Here is a 22276-nt window from a genome sequence, read left to right on the forward strand (position 1 = left end):
GATGCTTAAGGATATAAATGTTCAAACTTTTCTGTTACTTTAATGAGCATCAGGCAATTGTCATCTGCTGGATTTTAAAAAATTGTCAGTTAATAAGTTGAAATAGCCATAATGAAGACCTTTACCATTCTTGCTATCAATCTGTTTGGACTTTGTGTGACAGGTTCGACTGCAGAAAACTCCATTTTGGTGCAGCATTCATCTAACGAGAAACACATTACCAGACAGGAATCACCAATGGAGGAGGCAGAAACAAGTGTAGGTAAGATAATAAAAAGTGATTAAACATAGAACATAGAACATAGAACGATACAGCGCAGTACAGGCCCTTCGGCCCTCGATGTTGCACCGACATGGAAAAAAAACTAAAGGCCATCTAACCTACACTACGCCCTCATCATCCATATGCTTATCCAATAAATTTTTAAATGCCCTCAATGTTGGCGAGTTCACTACTGTTGCAGGTAGGGCATTCCACGGCCTCACCACTCTTTGCGTAAAAAACCCACCTCTGACCTCTGTCCTATATCTATTACCCCTCAATTTAAGGCTATGTCCCCTCGTGCTAGCCACCTCCATCCGTGGGAGAAGGCTCTCGCTGTCCACCCTATCTAACCCTCTGATCATTTTGTATGCCTCTATTAAGTCACCTCTTAACCTTCTTCTCTCTAACGAAAACAACCTCAAGTCCATCAGCCTTTCCTCATAAGATTTTCCCTCCATACCAGGCAACATCCTGGTAAATCTCCTCTGCACCCGTTCCAAAGCTTCCACGTCCTTCCTATAATGAGGCGACCAGAACTGTACGCAATACTCCAAATGCGGCCGTACTAGAGTTTTGTACAACTGCAACATGACCTCATGGCTCCGGAACTCAATCCCTCTACCAATAAAGGCCAACACACCATAGGCCTTCTTCACAACCCTATCAACCTGGGTGGCAACTTTCAGGGATCTATGTACATGGACACCGAGATCCCTCTGCTCATCCACACTACCAAGAATTTTACCATTAGCCAAATATTCCGCATTCCTGTTATTTTTTCCAAAGTGAATCACCTCACACTTCTCCACATTAAACTCCATTTGCCACCTCTCAGCCCAGCTCTGCAGCTTATCTATGTCCCTCTGTAACCTGCAACATCCTTCTGCACTGTCTACAACTCCACCGACTTTAGTGTCGTCTGCAAATTTACTCACCCATCCTTCTGCGCCCTCCTCCAGGTCATTTATAAAAATGACAAACAGCAACGGCCCCAGAACAGATCCTTGTGGTACGCCACTCGTAACTGAACTCCATTCTGAACATTTCCCATCAACTACCACTCTCTGTCTTCTTTCAACTAGCCAATTTCTGATCCACATCTCTAAATCACCCTCAATCCCCAGCCTCCGGATTTTCTGCAATAGCCGACCGTGGGGAACCTTATCAAACGCTTTACTGAAATCCATATACACCACATCAACTGCTGTACCCTCATCTACCTGTTCAGTCACATAGAACATAGAACATAGAACTGTACAGCACAGAACAGGCCCTTCGGCCCTCGATGTTGTGCCGAGCAACGATCACCCTACTTAACCCACGTAACCGGTATACCCGTAACCCAACAATCCCCCCATTAACCTTACACTACGGGAAAAAAATTTAGCACAGCCAATCCACCTAACCCGCACATCTTTGGACTGTGGGAGGAAACCGGAGCACCCGGAGGAAACCCACGCGCACACGGGGAGGACGTGCAGACTCCTCACAGACAGTGACCCAGCACGGGAATCGAACCTGGGACCCTGGAGCTGTGAAGCATTGATGCTAACCACCATGCCACCGTGAGGCCTTCTCAAAGAACTCAATAAGGTTTGTGAGGCATGACCTACCCTTCACAAAACCATGCTGACTATCCCTAATCATATTATTCCTATCTAGATGATTATAAATCGTATCTTTTATAAACCTCTCCAAGACCTTACCCACCACAGACGTTAGGCTCACCGGCCTAAAGTTACCGGGGTTATCTCTACTCCCCTTCTTGAACAAAGGGACCACATTTGCTATCCTCCAGTCCTCTGGCACTATTCCTGTAGCCAATGATGACCTAAAAATCAAAGCCAAAGGCTCAGCAATCTCTTCCCTGGCTTCCCAGAGAATCCTAGGATAAATCCCATCCGGCCCCGGGGACTTATCTATTTTCACCTTGTCCAGAATTGCCAACACTTCTTCCCTACGCACCTCAATGCCATCTAATCTAATAGCCTGGGTCTCAGCATTCTCCTCCACAACATTATCTTTTTCCTGAGTGAATACTGATGAAAAGTATTCATTTAGTATCTCGCTTATCTCCTCAGCCTCCACACACAACTTCCCACCACTGTCCTTGACTGGCCCTACTCTTACCCTAGTCATTCTTTTATTCCTGACATACCTATAGAAAGCTTTTGGGTTTTCCTTGATCCTACCTGCCAAAGACTTCTCATGTCCCCTCCTTGCTCGTCTCAGCTCTCTCTTTAGATCCTTCCTCGCTTCCTTGTAACTATCAAGCGCCCCAACTGAAACTTCATGCCTCATCTTCACATAGGCCTCCTTCTTCCTCTTAACAAGAGATTCCACTTCTTTGGTAAACCACGGTTCCCTCGCTCGACCCCTTCCTCCCTGCCTGACTGGTACGTACTTATCAAGAACATGCAATAGCTGTTCCTTGAACAAGCTCCACATATCCAGTGTGCCCAACCCTTGCAGCCTACTTCTCCAACCAACACATCCTAAGTCATGTCTAATGGCATCATAATTGCCCTTCCCCCAGCTATAACTCTTGCCCTGCGGGGTATACTTATCCCTTTCCATCACTAACGTAAAGGTCACCGAATTGTGGTCACTGTTTCCAAAGTGCTCACCTACCTCCAGATCTAACACCTGGCCTGGTTCATTACCCAAAACCAAATCCAATGTGGCCTCGCCTCTTGTTGGCCTGTCAACATATTGTGTCAGGAAACCCTCCTGCACACTTTGTACAAAGAATGACCCATCTAATGTACTCGAACTATATCTTTTCCAGTCAATATTTGGAAAGTTAAAGTCTCCCATAACAACTACCCTGTTACTTTCGCTCTTTTCCAGAATCATCTTCGCCATCCTTTCCTCTACATCCCTAGAACTATTAGGTGGCCTATAGAAAACTCCCAACAGGGTGACCTCTCCTTTCCTGTTTCTAACCTCAGCCCATACTACCTCAGAAGAAGAGTCCCCATCTAGCATCCTTTCCGCCACCGTAATACTGTCCTTGACTAGCAGCGCCACACCTCCCCCTCTTTTGCCCCCTTCTCTGAGCTTACTAAAACACCTAAACCCCGGAACCTGCAACAACCATTCCTGTCCCTGCTCTATCCATGTCTCTGAAATGGCCACAACGTCGAAGTCCCAGGTACGAACCCATGCTGCCAGTTCCCCTACCTTATTTCGTATACTCCTGGCATTGAAGTAGACACACTTCAAACCACCTACCTGAACACTGGCACCCTCCTGCGAAGTCAAATCTGTGCTCCTGACCTCTATACTCTCAATCTCCCGTACCCCAAAACTACAATCCAGGTTCCCATGCCCCTGCTGAATTAGTTTAAACCCCCCCAAAGAGCACTAACAAATCTCCCCCCCAGGATATTGGTGCCCCTCAGGTTCAGATGTAGACCATCCTGTCTATAGAGGTCCCACCTTCCCCAGAAAGAGCCCCAGTTATCCAGAAATCTGAATCCCCCCCGCCTGCACCATCCCTGTAGCCATGTGTTTAATTGCTCTCTCTCCCTATTCCTCGTCTCACTATCACGTGGCACGGGCAACAACCCAGAGATAACAACTCTGTTTGTTCTCGCTCTGAGCTTCCATCCTAGCTCCCTAAAGGCCTGCCTGACATCCTTGTCCCCTTTCCTACCTATGTCGTTAGTGCCAATGTGGACTACTACTTGGGGCTGCTCCCCCTCCCCCTTAAGGACCCGGAAAACACGATCCGAGACATCACTTACCCTTGCACCTGGGAGGCAACATACCAAACGTGAGTCTCTCTCGCTCCCACAAAATCTCCTATCTGTGCCCCTGACTATTGAGTCCCCAATTACTAATGTTCTACTCCTTTCCCCCCTTCCCTTCTGAGCAACAGGGACAGACTCCGTGCCAGAGGCCCGTACCCCATGGCTTACCCCTGGTAAGTCGTCCCCCCCACAAGTATCCAAAACGGTATACTTGTTACTCAGGGGAACGACCGCAGGGGGTCCCTGCACTGACTGCTTCTTCCCAGTCCCTCTTACAGTTACCCATCTATCTCCAGTCTTTGGTGTAACTACTTCCCTGAAGCTCCTATCTATGACCCCCTCTGCCTCCCGAATGATCCGAAGTTCATCCAGCTCAAGCTCCAGGTCCCTACCACGGTTTTTGAGGAGCTGGAGTTGGGTGCACTTCCCACAGATGAAATCAGCAGGGACACTGACGGCGTCCCTCACCTCAAACATTCTGCAGGAGGAGCATTGTACTGCCTTCCCTGACATCACCTCTAGATTAAAAAAAAACAAGAAAAAGAAAAATAAAGGAAGAGCTTACCTGATATTACCTCAAACCCTGCTCCCGCTGAAAGTTAAGCAAATTTAAAGGCACTCACTCACCTTCACGACAGGCCCCTGCTCCCGTTTCCCAACCACCGTGGGGTGGGAAACACTCACAAAGTGTTTCGGGTTTAACTGTCACTTGCCAACAGCCTCTCCACAAACCACCTTCAACTTAGGCTGACCGCACTGCACGTATGCAAATTTCCCCAGAACAGCTGATCAGTAGCTCTGCTCTGCTGCCCTCTGCTGGATGCTTATCTTCACTCAAACTCCTTGGGTCTCCTTCGCCGGTTCCCCTTCAACTTAGGCTGACCGCACTGCACGTATGCAAATTCCCCCAGAACAGCTGATCAGTAGCTCTGCTCTGCTGCCCTCTGCTGGATGGAAAGACCATGGAAAATCCAGAACTTCTTTTTTATGGTACTCTCCCTTTTGTAGAAGAAAATAATATACTTAGCATCCATTCTTGGGCATATTCCCATGCCACAGCTACATTTTAAAGAAAGGTGTTCAGAGCCACTTCGGGGCACATGGAGATGCCTTTCCTTATTCTATCAGTTGTGCTACGAGACTGACCCAGCAGGGAAGAAATTCGAGAGCTTAGAGTCTTGACAGCTGTAAACATGGCTGTTAATGGGGGGGTGGGTGTGGGGTGTTCAGGGAATCTTTGTAAATCAGTGCAGGCCGGGATAATGGGAGAACTCGTCTCAGTGAGAATTAGCATATAGGCAGCAGAGATTTGTATGAGCTTAATTTCATTGAAGCTGGAAGATCGATAGCTGACCCGGAGACCATCGGAATAGTTGAGCGGAATGTAACAAAAGCGTGGATGCATGTTGGGCAGCAGATGACTGAGAGAAAGGCAGTTATGGGTTGGAATCCTCCGTCGGTCGACGCCGGAATCGCGGAACACGATCGGGCAGACGAGCTGTTTTGAGGCCGGAATCGTGGCCAGTGTTGTTTCACGCCAAATCGCAATTACCGGTGCCTCTACAGCAGCGTCAATGCATTCCACTCCGCACGTACAGTAAACACCGTTGGCATATCATTAGCGGGCCTGACCTTGTATTCTGCGACCCTCAGACTCCACTGGGGGAATTCCCGACAGCGAGGTCGACTTGTACTTTTAAAAATCGTGAAACAGACATCGATCCAGATGAGGGAGAAAGAAGGGGTGTGGAAAGTGTCCAATATTGCCATAGTGTGCTGACAGTTGTGCCGCTGGCTGGTGAGCTTCTGCCAAGGCCGGGGGGGGGAGTAGCTGGAGTGGGGGTTAGCCAGGAGCTGTGCTGTTGAGTCAGGATGGACGGGCATGGAATACCATTGCCGCAGCCTTCGAGGCAGCCATGCAGTTGCGCACGCCGCTGACTGCCCACTGTCAGCTTAGTGCCATGGGTCGTATGGGTCCCCCTAGGTACCCTCTGGTCCCAGTCGATCCATCAATGGGATGGATGCACGCTGCAGCACAACCAGTGTCATCTTGTTGGCTCACATGAGTGTGTGTGTGTGGGGACTGGAATGCTCATGTGTGGCTGCAGCTTGTCAGCCTCTTGAGTGCCAATCCCGACCTCTGGCGAATCCAACAGTGTTTCTCATTAGAATCAATCGTGTTCCACATGGCACCAGTGCTAGCCCCTCAACAGTCAGTGAATCAGTCCAGGTGCAGACCCAGTTTTGCTGTTGTTTTGCCAACAGTAACAATAATATTAGCAATCCTAAACATTCCCCCCCCCCCCCCCCCCCCCCCCCCCCCCCTCCCAGGTTGCTGCTGCTATTGACCAAGATACCTATCTTTGAGCCAGGAAGTCCAGAAAAGGCTGCCATCGTTTATAGAACCCTTGTATTGATCCTCTCAGGGCAAATTTGACCCTTTCCAGTTTTATAAATCCCGCCAGATCACTGATCCAGGTCACCACACTTGGGGGCCTTGCATCCTTCCACTGCAGCAAGATCCTTCGCCGGGCTACTAGGGACGCAAAGGCCAGGACACCGGCCTCTTTCGCCTACTGCACTCCCGGCTCTGCCGCAACTCCAAAAATTGCGAGTCCCCACCCTGGTTTGACCCTGGATCCAACCACCTTCGACACCGTCCCTGCCACCCCCTTTCAGAATTCTTCCAGTGCTGGGCATGCCCAGAACATATGGGCGTGGTTCGCTGGACTCCCCGAACATCTGGTGCACCTGTCCTCACCCCCAAAGAACCTACTCAGCCTAGTCCCGGACATGTGGGCCCGGTGCAGCACCTTAAATTGGATGAGACTAAGCCTCGCACATGAGGAGGAAGAGTTGACTCTCTCCAAGGCATCCGCCCAAGTCCCGTCCTCTATCTGCTCCCCGAGTTCCTCCTCCCATTTAGCCTTCAGCTCCTCCACTGATGACTCCTCCACCTCCTGCATTACCTTATAGATGTCAGACACCTTCCCCTCTCCGACCCACACCCCCGAAAGCACTCTGTCCATCGTCCCCCGCGAGGGCAGCAAAGGGAATCCCTCTACCTGTCGCCTAGCAAACGCCTTTACCTGCAAGTATCTGAACATGTTCCCTTGGGGAAGCCCAAATTTATCTTCCAGTTCCCCCAGGCCCGCAACCATCCCGCCAATAAACAGGTCCCTCAATTTACTGATGCCCACCCTTTGCCACCCCCTAAATCCCCCATCCCTGTTCCCTGGGATGAACCGATGATTGCCCCCCAATGGAGCCTCCATCGAGCCCCCTGTTTCCCCCCGATGCCGTCTCCACTGTCCCCAGATTCTTACGGTCGCCGCCACCACCGGGCTCGTGGTAAACCTCTTAGGGGAGAGCGGCAACGGCGCCGTTACCATGGCACCCAGGCTCGTACCTCTACATGACGCCATCTCCATTCTTTTCCACGCCGCCCCTCCCCCCTCCATCACCCATTTACGCACCATTGACACATTGGCCGCCCAATAGTACCCTAGAAGGTTGGGCAGTGCCAGCCTGCCTCTATCCCTCCCTCGCTCCAGGAACACCCTCTTCACTCTCGGAGTCCCATGTGCCCACACAAAGCTCAAAATACTGCTAGTCACTCTCCTAAAGAAGGCCCTGGGGATAAAGATGGGCAGGCACTGAAAGAGGAACAAGAACCTCGGAAGCACCGTCATTTTGACGGACTGTACCCTCCCTGCCAACGACAATGGCAGCATGTCCCACCTCTTGAACTCCTCCTCCATCTGATCTACAAGTCTGGTGAAATTATGTTTGTGAAGAGTCCCCCAGTCCCTGGCCACCTGCACCCCCAGGTACCTGAAGCTCTCCCCTGCCCACCTAAGCGGGAGCCTACCAATTCCTTCCTCCTGGTCTCCAGGGTGCACCACAAACACCTCACTCTTGCCTAAATTTAGTTTATAACCTGAAAAGGTCCCAAACTCAGTTAGCAGCTCCATCAACCCTGGCATCCCTTCCACCGGGTCCGCCACATACAGTAACAGGTCATCGGCATACAACGACACCCTATGTTCCTCCCCACCTCGCACCAAACCTCTCCACCTCTCTGAATCCCTCAACGCCATCGCCAGCGGCTCGATTGCCAGTGCAAACAACAAGGGGGACAGGGGGCAACCCTGCCTGGTCCCTCGGTAAAGCCGGAAGTACTCCGACCTCCTCCCATTCGTGGCCACGCACGCCATCGGGGCCTTACCCATCTCATGAACCCTTCACCAAATCCAAACGTCCCCAGCACCTCCCATAAGTACCCCCACTCCACTCTATCGAAGGCCTTCTCCGCATCCAGCGCCACCACTATCTCTGCCTCCCCCTCAATCGCCGGCATCATGATGACATTCAACAATGTCCGCACATTCGTGTTCAGCTGCCTTCCCTTCACAAAACCTGTCTGGTCCTCGTGCACAATCCCTGGCACACAGTCCTCTATCCTGGTGGCCAGGATTTTTGCCAGCACCTTGGCATCCACGTTGAGGAGAGATATAGGCCTGTATGAACCACATTGCTGGGGGTCCTTGTCCTTCTTTAAAATTAACGAGATCAGCACCCGCGACATCGTCGGGGGCAAAGTCCCCCCCTTCCCACACTTCATTGAGTGTCCGCACCAGCAAGGGGCCCACGAGGTCCACAAACTTTTTATAAAATTCCACCGGGAACCCATCCGGCCCCGGTGCCTTCCCTGACTGCATCTGCCCGATCCCTTTAACTAGCTCCTCCAGCTCAATCGGCGCACCCAACCCCTCCACCTGCTCCTCCTGCACCTTCGGGAAAGAAAGCCTGTTGAGGAACCTCTCCATTCCCCTCCTCTCCCCCGTTGGCTCCGACCGGTACAGTTCCCCGTAAAAGTCCTTGAAGACCTCATTCACCTCTACCCCCTTCCGCACCACATTCCCACTCTTGTCTCTCACTCCAGCAATTTCCTTAGCCGCATCCCGCTTGCGGAGCTGATGAGCCAGCATCCTACTCTCCTTTTCACCATGTTCGTACACTGCCCCTTGTGCCTTCCTCCACTCTGACTCCGCCTTTCCAGTGGTCAGCAAATCAAATTAAGCCGGCAGGCTGCGCCTCTCCCCCAACAGTCCCTCCTCTGGTGCCTCTGCATACCTCCTGTCTACCTCCAGCATCTTTCACACCAGTCTATCCCTCTCACTCCTCTCGCTCCTCTCTCTGTGTGCCCGGATGGATATCAGCTCCTCACGAATCACTGCCTTCAGGGCTTCCCAGACCACCCCCACCTGAACCTCCCCCGTATCATTCACCTCGAGGTACCCCATAATACTTGCCTAGACCCTCCTACACACCTCCTCCTCCACCAACAACCCCACATCCAACCGCCACAACGGGCGCTTGTCCCGCACCTCCCCCATCTCCAACTCTAACCAATGCGGAGCGTGGTCGGAGATTGCAATGGCCGAATACTCGGCGTCCTCCACTCTCGGAATCAGTCCCCTACTCACCACGAAGAAGTCTATCCGAGAGTAGACACTATGTACGTGGGAGAAGAAAGAGTACTCGCGTGCCCTCGGCCTCACAAACCTCCATGGATCCACCCCACCCATCTGGTCCATAAACCCTCTCAGTACCTTGGCCGCCGCCGGCCTCCTACCCGTCCTAGAGCTGTACCAATCCAGTGAAGGATCCAACACCGTATTGAAGTCCCCCCCCCCCCCCCCCCATGATCAGACCTCCCGCCTCCAGATCCGGGACCCGTCCCAACATACGCCTCTTAAAGCCCGCATCGTCCCAATTTGGGGCATACACACTAGCAAGTACCACCTTCTCTCCTTGTAGCCTGCCCCTAACCATAACATACCTACCCCCCTTATCCGCCACCACCTCCAATGCCTCAAACAACACATTTTTCCCCACCAGAATCGCCACTCCCCGGTTCTTCACATCCAACCCAGAGTGGAAAACCTGCCCCACCCACCCCTTCCTCAGGCGGACCTGGTCCGCCACCTTCAGGTGGATCTCCTGAAGCATTGCCACATCTGCCTTTAGCCCCCTCAGATGAGCAAGTACCCTCGACCGCTTCACCGGCCCATTCAATCCTCTCGTATTCCAGGTGACCAACCGAATCAGAGGGCGTCCCGCCCCCCTCCCCCGTCGACTAGCCATAGCCCGTCGACTGCCCGCCCCAGGCCAGCACCCCCCGCCCGACCCAGTCCCCACAGCGAACAACACCTCACCTCTGTCCCCCCGGCCCCCACCAGCTCCTTCCTGACCCTGCCAGCAGCAACTCGGTATTCCCCTTTACCCCCCTCCCTTACCCCCCAGGCTAGGAACCCTCCTAGCCGCGAACCGTCCTCCATTGTACTTCTGTGGGTCAGGTAACCTCTGTTGACCCCGGAAACTCCCGCCAATAACCCGACCCCTCCCAAAGTGGGATCATCCCCCAATCTATCCCTCCTCCAGGCACCGCTCCAGCGCGGGGAAGAACCAGTTAAGGCCCCGCCTCCCCCCGTCATCGTCTCCACCCCCCAGCGCGGGAAACCAGAGGAAAGCCCGCGCTTTCGCACTGCCCCACCACACCCTTCTGACGCAGCTCCAAAATACCAGCCCCACTCCATACCCCCAACCCGACATAGAATGCAACAAACCCCCCAACCCTCCCCGCAAGATACAAAACTCAAACAATGCCCCACAGCAAAAAGAAATAACAGAACAACACCCCTATAAATAACCATATCAAAATTGCAAAAGTACAAAAAAAAAAGAAGAGAACACAGCAACAGCAGAATCTAGCAATAAAGTATTACAACCGTCCCCGCAACCCCCAACCCCTAGTTCAAGTCCAGTTTCTCCGTCCGCACGAAGGCCCACGCCTCCTCCGGGGAATCGAAATAATAATGCCGGTCCGAATCAGTTACCCACAGGCGCGCGGGCTGCAACATTCCGAACTTTATCTTTTTCCTGTAAAGCACCTCTTTCGTCCGATTAAATCTGGACCGCCGCTTAGCCACCTCCGCACTCCAATCCTGGTAGATCCGTACTACCCCATTCTCCCAATTGCTGCTCTTCACCTTCTTGGCCGAGCGCAGCACACACTCCCGATCACTGAACCGGTGGAACCTCACCAGCACCGCACGCGGGGGTTCATTCTCCTTAGGCCTCCTGGCCAGTACTCTGTATGCTCCCTCCAGTTCCAGGGGCAGATGGAAAGACCCGGCCCCCACTAGCGACTTCAGCATCGTAGCCACGTAGGTTGTCAGGTCCGACCCCTCCAGTCCCTCCGCAAGGCCCAAGATCCGCAGATTTTTCCGCCTCATGCGGTGATCAAGCTCCTCGAAGCTTTCCTGCCACTTCTTGTGGAATGCCTCGTGCCCCTCCACCTTACTCACGAGGATCCCGGCCTCCTCCTCTCGTTCAGTGGCCTGCGTCTGCAACTCCTTGATGGCAGCACCCTGGGTCGTCTGAATCTCCAACAGCCTTCTGTTCGTTTCCTGAAGAGAGCTCAGTACCTCAGCCTTGAAGTCTGCAAAACAGCGCAGGAGAGCAGCTTGTTGCTCCAGGGCCCACTGCTTCCACTCCTCTGGAGCTCCGCCGGCCGCCATCTTGGATTCCTTCCACCATTTTTCTGGGGAGCTGCTGCCGTTTTTTCCCCCTTTCCACTCCAAGTTCGAGTCATGGACTGCGGGGAAAGTCGATCAGCACACCTTCTCCCACCGGGAGACGTCGAAAAATTTCCGTTTTGAGCTCTAAAAAGAGCCGAAAAGTCCGTTTAAAACGGGAGCTCCCAAATATGTGGCTTCCTACATCATCGCCGCCACCGGAAGTCGGAAGCAGACTTCTTGGTGATGGAGAGATTATGGACCTAGTTCTAACTTTGCATGAGTCGATCGGTTTTGAATGAGTTAAAATCTCACCCAATGAATCAGAACTCAGCTCATGGCGAAACAGGATGCCACGGTTGTGAACAGTCTGATTCAACCTCCGATGGTGACTAGGGAGGATGGTGAAATCTGTGGTGGGTTCTGGAAACAATCACTTTAATTTTCCCAACATTTAATTGGAAGAAATTTCTGCTCATCTAATACTGGATATCAGAGAAACACCCAAAAATACAGGTAGTCATGGGTCTTGATGGGTAGTGATGAAGAAGTGCTGAGTGTTATCAGCATTTAAATGAAACCTGGTGTGTTTTTGTGTGATATGGTTAATGATATATCTCAGGATAGCGATGAGGAATAGGAGGAAGTCAAGGTAGTTACAATTGGGAATTACAAAGGTAACTGAATTATCACCATATTGAGACCACTCTCCCTGTCTAGTTTTTCTTCCCTCTTGATTAATGAGATGGCTCCCAGACATCCATTAGAGTACTGAAGCACCTGACACCCATGGAAAACATAATTTGATTGACATCTTTGGCTCTCTGATATATGCTGTCAATTGTACAATGTTTATTTACACAAGATAGAGGTTTCAAATCCTTTTGGTTTCTGTTATTGATATTTTAAAGGGTGAGTGTGATTAGGGTGATTGACACTTTTATTTACCTCTGTTAAAAAGGAATATTTTAAAGAAAGTGAAAATTTAGCAATGAATTACTTTTCTTTAATTTTTAAATCAAATCCTACACCCTGTTGTCACTATAGAGTTCATTGGTTCTATACAGTGTACTGTAGTTTAATGGGCATGAGGGACCAAAGGGATTGGTTGGGGGCCATACTTTGGCATGAGACATGAGGCGCAATGGGGTGGGTGGGGCTATAACTTGGCATTGGGGGGGGGGAGGGGGGGGGTGCTCATGAACTTAACTTTCAAAAGATTCCCTCATGCAGACTATGGTGACAAGACCCCTGAGGTACTGTGAACCATGACTCTTTCAAAACCTGGCATGACTCCATGAAAATTCTGGAGGACTAGGACATGTCTATCCCTCCAAAGGGACAAGCGAGGTTGGGAGTACAGGGTGTGAGCTTATAACCCAATCTGCACTTTTAAAATTTCTCATGAAAATCATAATCCTTGGTAATGAGGTCAGGATCCATAAACAGGACCCAGCTGCCATCTTCACCGCCCCCCCACCCCCCCTCCCCCCCACCCCCCGTCCCCCCCCCCATGGAGTCTCTCTGAGCCTATAGAAATGCAGTCCTACAAGTACTTTTCATTAAAGTAATTAGATAATTACTGAAAAAGGGTAAATATTAGAACAGTGAAAAGCAGAAACACAGCACTAGAGACATCATTGGTTCAAAAGCCTGTATGCAATATTCAGTTTCTATTTGCTTCCTCAAAAGGCAGTGGAAACAGTATACTTTGAATAATTTTAAAGCGGGGGTAGATAGATTCTTGATGAACAAGGGGGTGAAATGTTATTGTGCGTAGGCAGGAGGTTACAATCAGATCAGCCATGATCTTATTGAATGGCGGAGCAGGCTCGCGGGACCGAGTGACCGCCTCCTGCTCCTAATTTGTATGTTCGTAATGTAAAGGGGGACTGACGAATGAGGATCAAGCGATAGTTGTTGCAAACCTAAGCTGATAAAACTTGAAAGGGTCAGGGCTTGTCCTGGTACCCAAAAAACACCTCGAGAGTCAGATGTCTTGTTCAAATGGGTGGTATTTATTATAAGCATGCAAAAACCTTCACATGACCAGCTGCTTTGTCTTTAGTATCTTTCCATCTTATTCGCCTGATCTTGTCTTTCCCTAATCGCATTGTCATATGTCTCACTGTCTCTTCTCCCCTGATCTCATCTCCCATTCATTAGATTTTTCAGATGAGTCTGTCTCAGTCAATTTAAAAAAAAATGTATTTTGTTATAAACATGTATCAAAACAGGTTACAGCGAATAAACATCCCGGGAACATCCCCTCAAACACGGTCACAAACATCCCCCACCTTTTCTCAAACTCCCCTACTGGGCCCCTTAACTCATACTTTATCTTCTCTAACCGCAGGAAGTCGTACAGGTCAACCAACCAAGCTGGCGGCGATGCTGACCACCACTCCAGCAAAATTACGCCGCCGTGCAATCAGAGAGGCAAAGGCCACGACATCGGCCTTCCTCCTCTCCATGAACTCCGGGTTCTCTGAAACCTCAAATATCGCCACCAAAGAGTCCGTGTCCACCTCCTCCTCCACTACCCTGGCTAAGACCCAGAATCTTCCCAATTTTTCACAACCCCAAAACTTGTGCGCATGATTTGTTGGCCCCCGCCCACACCTCTCACACTCATCTGCTGCCCTCATTCTTGCCCGAGTCATATGCACCTGTGCACCACCTTAAACTGTATCAGGCTCATCCTTGCACAAGAGGAGGTCCCTTTTACTCCCCTGCCCATTCCTCCTTGATCTTCGCCCCCTGCTCTCCCCAGCGACTTGTATATATTCCCAATTCTTCCCTCCCCATCCACACCTGGAAGCAGCCGTCACTCCAGCAGGGTGTATCCCGGCAACCTAAGGAACCCCCTCCAGATCTTTCGCGCAAAGTCCCTAAACTGTAGATATATAAACTCACTACCCGTCGGCAGCTCTACCCTCTCCCTTTGCTCCTCCAGACTGGCAAATCCTTCTCTAAATATAGATCCCTCACCCTGACCAGCCCCACTTCCCTCCACCTCCTGTATACACTATCCATCCCCCCCCCCGGCTCAAACCCATGATTCCCGCACAACGGAGTTAACACCGACATCCCTTCCACCCTAAAATGCCTCCTTAACTGATTCCATATCATCACCGTAGACTGCACCACTGGGCTCCCTGAATACCTACTCGGAACCATTGGCAATGCTGCCGCCACTACAGCCCTCAAACTGGACCCCTTACAAGATTCCTCCTCCATCCTAACCCACTCTACCCCTTCTCCTTCCCACCATCTCCGCACCTTAGACACCTTTGCCGCCCAATAATAATGAAGCAGATTCGGCAACTCAACCCCCTCCTGCTGTCTCTGCCTCTGTAGCAGGGTCCTCCCGACCCTTGGCACCTTCCCCGCCCATACAAAGTCTGAAATGATCATGTCCAATTTCTGAAAAATATCTTTGGTATAAAGATTGGGAGAGCCTGAAAAAAAAGTTGAACCTCGGCAGAGTATTTATTTTCACCACTTGGACCCTCCCCGCCAACGTTAAGTGCAATGTATCCCACCTCCTGAGATCCCCCCTGGCTTCCTCCACCAACTTCCTTAAGTTCCACTTATAGAATCAGTCCATTCCCTCGGTACCTGAATTAACATATACCTAAATCTATCCCTCACTACCGTCAATGGCATCGCCCCTAAATTAAAGCGCAAACAGCAACGGCAACAGCGGGCATCCCTGCCTGTACCGCTGTGTTCAGTCAAAAGCTTCGCGAACTCATATAATTCATCCTCACCTTCGCCCTTGGTGCCACATATAGCAACCGCACCCATGCCACAAATCTCGGCCCAAATCCAAACCTTCCCAAAACCTCGAACAGGTACCGCCACTCCACCCGATCAAATGCCTTCTCCGCGTCCATGGACACCGCCACGTCCGGTACCAGAACCCCTGACGATTCATCACTACATTCAACAGCCGTCTTATATTACTTGCGATCTGCCTGCCCTTCACAAAGCCTGTTTGATCCTCTGCAACAATCCCCGGGACACAATCCTGCATCCTCCCTGCCAACAACTTAGCCAATATCATATCCGTGTTCAATAGTGATATAGGCCTACATGGCCCACATTCCACCGGGTCCTTTCCCTTTTTCGGGATTTGTGTGACTATTGCCTGTGCCCTCGTCTCTGGCAGCTCCCCCTCTTCAGCGCTTTAGTAAATGCCCCCAGCAGATGTGGTGCCAGGTCTGTCGCAAATTCCTTATAAAATTCTGCCGGGTACCCATCCGGCCCAGGGGCCTTCCCTGATTTCATACCCCAGGATGCTATACCAGCACCTCCATTAGCCCCAGGGGCCCCTCCAATGCCTGCCTCTTTGCTTCCTCCACCTGGGGAAATTCTAGCTCGTCCAGAAACCTCCCCATGTCCCTTTCCTTTCCTCCCTGGTCTGCCTTGTACAGTCCCTGGTAGTACTCCTTAAATGCCTTATTTATCTTCCCTGGCTCGGACACCACATCCCCAGTCCCAGTCCGTATCTTCAATATTTCCCTGGACGTGGCCTGCCTCTGCAGCTGGTGTGCCAGCATGTGGCCCGCCTTCTCCCCATACTCGTATTGCACCCCCCTTGCACTATGCAATTGCCCTACTGCCCTCCCCGTTGTCAGCCTGTCAAACTGCCCCTGTAACTTTTTCCTCCTCGCCAATCTCTCCGCAGTGGGCACTCTCGAATAATCCCTGTCCACCTCCACTTTCTCACTCACTAGACAGTCATATTCCTCCCTCCTTTCAGTATTTGTACGAGCCTTAACCAAAATAATTCTCCCCCCCCCCGGACCACTGCGTTCAGTGCTTCCCAAAAAATATCCGCTGACACCTCTCCATTCTGATTTTGCTCCACATACTCCTTAATCATCGGCCGCACCTTATCACAAAAATCTCCATACGCCAGCAACCCTGAATCAAACCTCCACCCCGGCCTCTGCTCTCATCCCGGTCTAAACCGAATCTCCAGCCAGTAGGGCTCATGGCCTCCTCCACCCCAACCAAAATCTCCCGGCTGACTACAAAGTAATGAATCCTCGAATACATCTTATAGACGTTTTAAAAGAAGGAATACTCCCTTCCCCCTGGGTTCTGAAAGAGCCATAGATCCACCATACCCATCCTCTCCATAAACCCCCCCCCCCCCCCAGCTCCCTTGCCATTCGTACCCTACCCATCGATCTAGGGCTCCAACGAGCCACCCTAGGCTCAAGGACACAGTTAAAATCTCCTCCCATGATCAACTAGTGTGTGGCTAAATCTGGGATCGCTGCCAGAAACCCCCTAATAAAACTCACATCATCCCAATTTGGATCATACATATTTACCAACACCACCGATGTCCTTTCCAATGCCCCACTCACAATCACATATCTCCCACCCAGATCCCTCGCGTCCTTCGAACTCACAAATCCCATTTTCTTGCTCATTAAAATCGACACTCCCCACGACTTTGAATCAAACCCCGAGTGGGAAACCTGCCCGACCCACCCCTTCCTTAATCTAACCTGGCCCTTCACGTGGAAGTGTGTCTCCTGCAGAAAGACCACCCCCTGCTTTCAGGCTCCTGAGGTGCGTGAACACCCGCGACCTTTTAACCAGACCATTCAGTCCCTGGACTTTCCACGTTACCAGCCTTACCAGAGGCTTACGCTGCAAATCCTCTCTACCATCCGTCATCGTCCCCAATTAATTCCAGCCCCCTTAATTCCACCCTATACCTCGCCCATCCCAGATGGCCCCCTTCTCTGACCATGTCATCTCGCCCCCGGCCACGTTGCAACAAGCTTCCACCCCCCTCCTTCCCCTTCCCCCTACCCCCCCCCCCCCCCCCACAGCTCGCTGCCACCCCACGACCTTGTCCCCCACCACCTCACTTCTGTTGATCAGCATTACTTGTTAGCGTGGCAGCCCCTGATCAAAGGCACCTCCCAATGACCCCCCACTCCACAGCTCAAGGAAGAAGGCTCCCCGCTGACCTTGCCCTTCCCCACCCAAACAAAGACTCCTCCTAAACTCCAGGCTGCCTCCCCCAAATGCTCTACACAAATAGTCCTATAAAACAGTGGGGGGTTGGGAACATCTATCCCCACATAAACTCTTCACCCCCACCACCCCTTACAATCCCAAAGGTAAACTGCAACCCCGGGAAAGGACTCCCTCCAACCCCGAGGGGACAAAATCCCCCAATCCCTACCCCACTTCAAACATGTTCCCAATCAATATGAAGTGGCAGCACCCTGGTTCCCAAGCATTGTCCACTCAGTTCTCCCCCCCCCCCCCGTTTATGCTCCTTAATGAAGTCGCGGCCTTGTTGAACCCTGCCCGCCGCTTCGCCAACTCGTCTCCGACGTCCTGATAAATTCAGACCTTGCTCCCCTCCCATTCGCAGGTACGCTTCTCCCTGGCCCAACGCAAAATCTTCTCTTTTTCCACCAATTTGTGGAGTCTCACAATCACCACCTGCAGCAGCTCCCCGGGGCTCTCGCCTTCTGCCTCAGGGACCTATGCGGTCGGTCCACTTCAGGGGCCTTATCTAGCACCCCTTCCGCCCCAGACCCTCCAGCATCTTCGAGACGTACTTTGTGGCACTCACACCTTTCACTCCTTCAGGCAAGCCCACTATTTGCAGTTTCTGCCTTCTCGGGGTAATTCTCCTGCTCCTCCACCTTTACCCTCAACGTTTTACAAAGGTCTCCTAGGAGCGCTTCCTCAGCCTCCAGAGCCACCACACAATCGCTGTGGCATGAGATCACTCCTTCGATTTCCAGAATCTGTGACCCCTGCAACTCCAAGTACTTCTCCATCCATACCATCAAACTCTTCAGGGCTGCCACAGCTCCTTCGGCAGCCTTCGAGCGATCCTCCCGCATTTCTTACCTCTGCTGGCGGAATTTCTCCTTAATAAAAGCCATCAACTGCTCCATCTGGGGATTTCCACCCTGTACCAGCCCTTCCCCCTCAGCTATCCTTACACCGGCTGCTGAGCCACAGGTTTCCGCCAACACTTTTGCCAGGTCTCTCACCATCATCTGCCAGGTTTGGTAACCAGCGGACATGCCACTTCTGGGGGGAACTACTCCTCCAGCCTTCATCCTACACCTTTTCATCAAAATTCCACCCGATAGCGGGTATAAAGAGCTCTTTTCTGTGCCTTCAAGCAGGAGCTGCCCTGTTTGCGACCGCTCACACCATGGCCATCACCGGATGTCCTGCACAGTCAAGTTTTAGCAGCTTAGGTTTTATGCCAAAAATCCCATGATTGCCGTTTGTCAATCTCCCTTATAGAATGTTTGTTCCCATGTTCTAAACTCCCTTCAGCAAGTTCTCTTAGAAAGAACCAATCCAACCTTGTCACCTTTTCTTGATGATATTGACTGGTGATCTTTCCTCCTTCACCATCCTACTCACTGCTCTTGTTTTCTCTTCAACTGACCCGCTTCAACCTCCAGAATCACATTTCACATCTTTCTCATCTTTGAATGTCCTCTTTTCCCAAAGCCCACATTTCAGCCCTGTACAACACAACAGGATGCAGCATAGGATACAGAATGGGAAAAGCAAGTAAATTGTTCCATTCCCCATCCAAGAACTATCAAATCTGAAACTAATTTTCTGCACATGAATTGCTCAAACATATCTGTAACTGGTCCAAAACCATGTTTTATTTCCTCATGAAAGTAACTATAGTGGTGTTTTAACCACTTAAATTTGTTTGAATAAAATTCTGTCATTTCTGCAGATGAGAGTATTCCTGAGGATGAAACCTGTCTGAGAAATCTTTCACCAATCAAAGAGGAGAAAGGTGAACAAGGAACTGAGCAACGTGCCTTCACTCCATTTGGAATTAAAAGAAATTCCAAGAAAACAGAGGGACTAGAGGAAAGGTAAGAGTAAAGCCTGTCTTACATTGGATGTTACTATAGGTTAGCACTCTGGCTTTACAGCGCCAGGGTCCCAGGTTTGATTCCTGGCTTGGGTCACCGTCTGTGCGGAGTCTGCACATTCTCCCTGTGTCTGCGTGGGTTTCCTCCGGGTGCTCCGGTTTCCTCCCACAAGCCGCGAAAGACGTGCTGTTAGGTAATTTAAACATTCTGAATTCTCCCTGTCTACCTGAACAGGTGCCGGAATGTGGCGACTAGGGACTTTTCACAGTAACTTCAACGCAATGTAAGCCTACTTGTGACAATAAAGATTATTATTAGAACATAGAACGATACAGCGCAGTACAGGCCCTTCGGCCCTCGATGTTGCACCGACATGGAAAAAAAAACTAAAGGCCATCTAACCTACACTATGCCCTTATCATCCATATGCTTATCCAATAAATTTTTAAATGCCCTCAATGTTGGCGAGTTCACTACTGTTGCAGGTAGGGCATTCCACGGCCTCACCACTCTTTGCGTAAAAAACCCACCTCTGACCTCTGTCCTATATCTATTGCCCCTCAATTTAAGGCTATGTCCCCTCGTGCTAGCCACCTCCATCCGCGGGAGAAGGCTCTCGCTGTCCACCCTATCTAACCCTCTGATCATTTTGTATGCCTCTATTAAGTCACCTCTTAACCTTCTTCTCTCTAACGAAAACAACCTCAAGTCCATCAGCCTTTCCTCATAAGATTTTCCCTCCATACCAGGCAACATCCTGGTAAATCTCCTCTGCACCCGTTCCAAAGCTTCCACGTCCTTCCTATAATGAGGCGACCAGAACTGTACGCAATACTCCAAATGCGGCCGTACCAGAGTTTGGTACAGCTGCATCATGACCTCATGGCTCCGGAACTCAATCCCTCTACCAATAAAGGCCAACACACCATAGGCCTTCTTCACAACCCTATCAACCTGGGTGGCAACTTTCAGGGATCTATGTACATGGACACCGAGATCCCTCTGCTCATCCACACTACCAAGAATTTTACCATTAGCCAAATATTCCGCATTCCTGTTATTCTTTCCAAAGTGAATCACCTCACACTTCTCCACATTAAACTCCATTTGCCACCTCTCAGCCCAGCTCTGCAGCTTATCTATGTCCCTCTGTAACCTGCAACATCCTTCCGCACTGTCTACAACTCCACCGACTTTAGTGTCGTCTGCAAATTTACTCACCCATCCTTCTGCGCCCTCCTCTAGGTCATTTATAAAAATGACAAACAGCAACGGCCCCAGAACAGATCCTTGTGGTACGCCACTCGTAACTGAACTCCATTCTGAACATTTCCCATCAACTACCACTCTCTGTCTTTTTTCAACTAGCCAATTTCTGATCCACATCTCTAAATCACCCTCAATCCCCAGCCTCCGTATTTTCTGCAATAGCCGACCGTGGGGAACCTTATCAAACGCTTTACTGAAATCCATATACACCACATCAACTGCTCTACCCTCGTCTACCTGTTCAGTCACCTTCTCAAAGAACTCGATAAGGTTTGTGAGGCATGACCTACCCTTCACAAAACCATGCTGACTATCCCTAATCATATTATTCCTATCTAGATGATTATAAATCGTATCTTTTATAATCCTCTCCAAGACTTTACCCACCACAGACGTTAGGCTCACCGGCCTATAGTTACCGGGGTTATCTCTACTCCCCTTCTTGAACAAAGGGACCACATTTGCTATCCTCCAGTCCTCTGGCACTATTCCTGTAGCCAATGATGACCTAAAAATCAAAGCCAAAGGCTCAGCAATCTCTTCCCTGGCTTCCCAGAGAATCCTAGGATAAATCCCATCCGGCCCCGGGGACTTATCTATTTTCACCTTGTCCAGAATTGCCAACACTTCTTCCCTACACACCTCAATGCCATCTATTCTAATAGCCTGGGTCTCAGCATTCTCCTCCTCAATATTATCTTTTTCTTGAGTGAATACTGACGAAAAGTATTCATTTAGTATCTCGCTTATCTCCTCAGCCTCCACACACAACTTCCCACCACTGTCCTTGACTGGCCCTACTCTTACCCTAGTCATTCTTTTATTCCTGACATACCTATAGAAAGCTTTTGGGTTTTCCTTGATCCTACCTGCCAAAGACTTCTCATGTCCCCTCCTTGCTCGTCTCAGCTCTCTCTTTAGATCCTTCCTCGCTTCCTTGTAACTATCAAGCGCCCCAACTGAAACTTCACGCCTCATCTTCACATAGGCCTCCTTCTTCCTCTTAACAAGAGATTCCACTTCTTTGGTAAACCACGGTTCCCTCGCTCGACCCCTTCCTCCCTGCCTGACTGGTACGTACTTATCAAGAACATGCAATAGCTGTTCCTTGAACAAGCTCCACATATCCAGTGTGCCCAACCCTTGCAGCCTACTTCTCCAACCAACACATCCTAAGTCATGTCTAATGGCATCATAATTGCCCTTCCCCCAGCTATAACTCTTGCTCTGCGGGGTATACTTATCCCTTTCCATCACTAACGTAAAGGTCACCGAATTGTGGTCACTGTCTCCAAAGTGTTCACCTACCTCCAGATCTAACACCTGGCCTGGTTCATTACCCAAAACCAAATCCAAAGTGGCCTCACCTCTTGTTGGCCTGTCAACATATTGTGTCAGAAAACCCTCCTGCACACATTGTACAAAGAACGACCCATCCAATGTACTCGAACTATATCTTTTCCAGTCAATATTAGGAAAGTTAAAGTCTCCCATAAC

The 22276-nt window shown here is 50.5% G+C and overlaps 1 protein-coding gene across 1 annotated transcript in view; it reads left to right on the forward strand.

Annotated features, from left to right (window-relative positions):
• The window catches only part of LOC119962740 (centromere protein J-like), a 168038-nt gene that overhangs the window by 12838 nt on the left and 132924 nt on the right, over nt 1-22276 (forward strand). The window contains exons 2-3 of the mRNA XM_038790792.1: nt 164-262; nt 19366-19510. Of these exons, the coding sequence (XP_038646720.1) occupies nt 164-262; nt 19366-19510 (244 nt within the window). The remainder of the gene's footprint in view (nt 1-163; nt 263-19365; nt 19511-22276) is intronic.

This window comes from Scyliorhinus canicula, chromosome 1 (assembly GCF_902713615.1).
Source record: "Scyliorhinus canicula chromosome 1, sScyCan1.1, whole genome shotgun sequence".
NCBI classification, from domain to species: domain Eukaryota; kingdom Metazoa; phylum Chordata; class Chondrichthyes; order Carcharhiniformes; family Scyliorhinidae; genus Scyliorhinus; species Scyliorhinus canicula.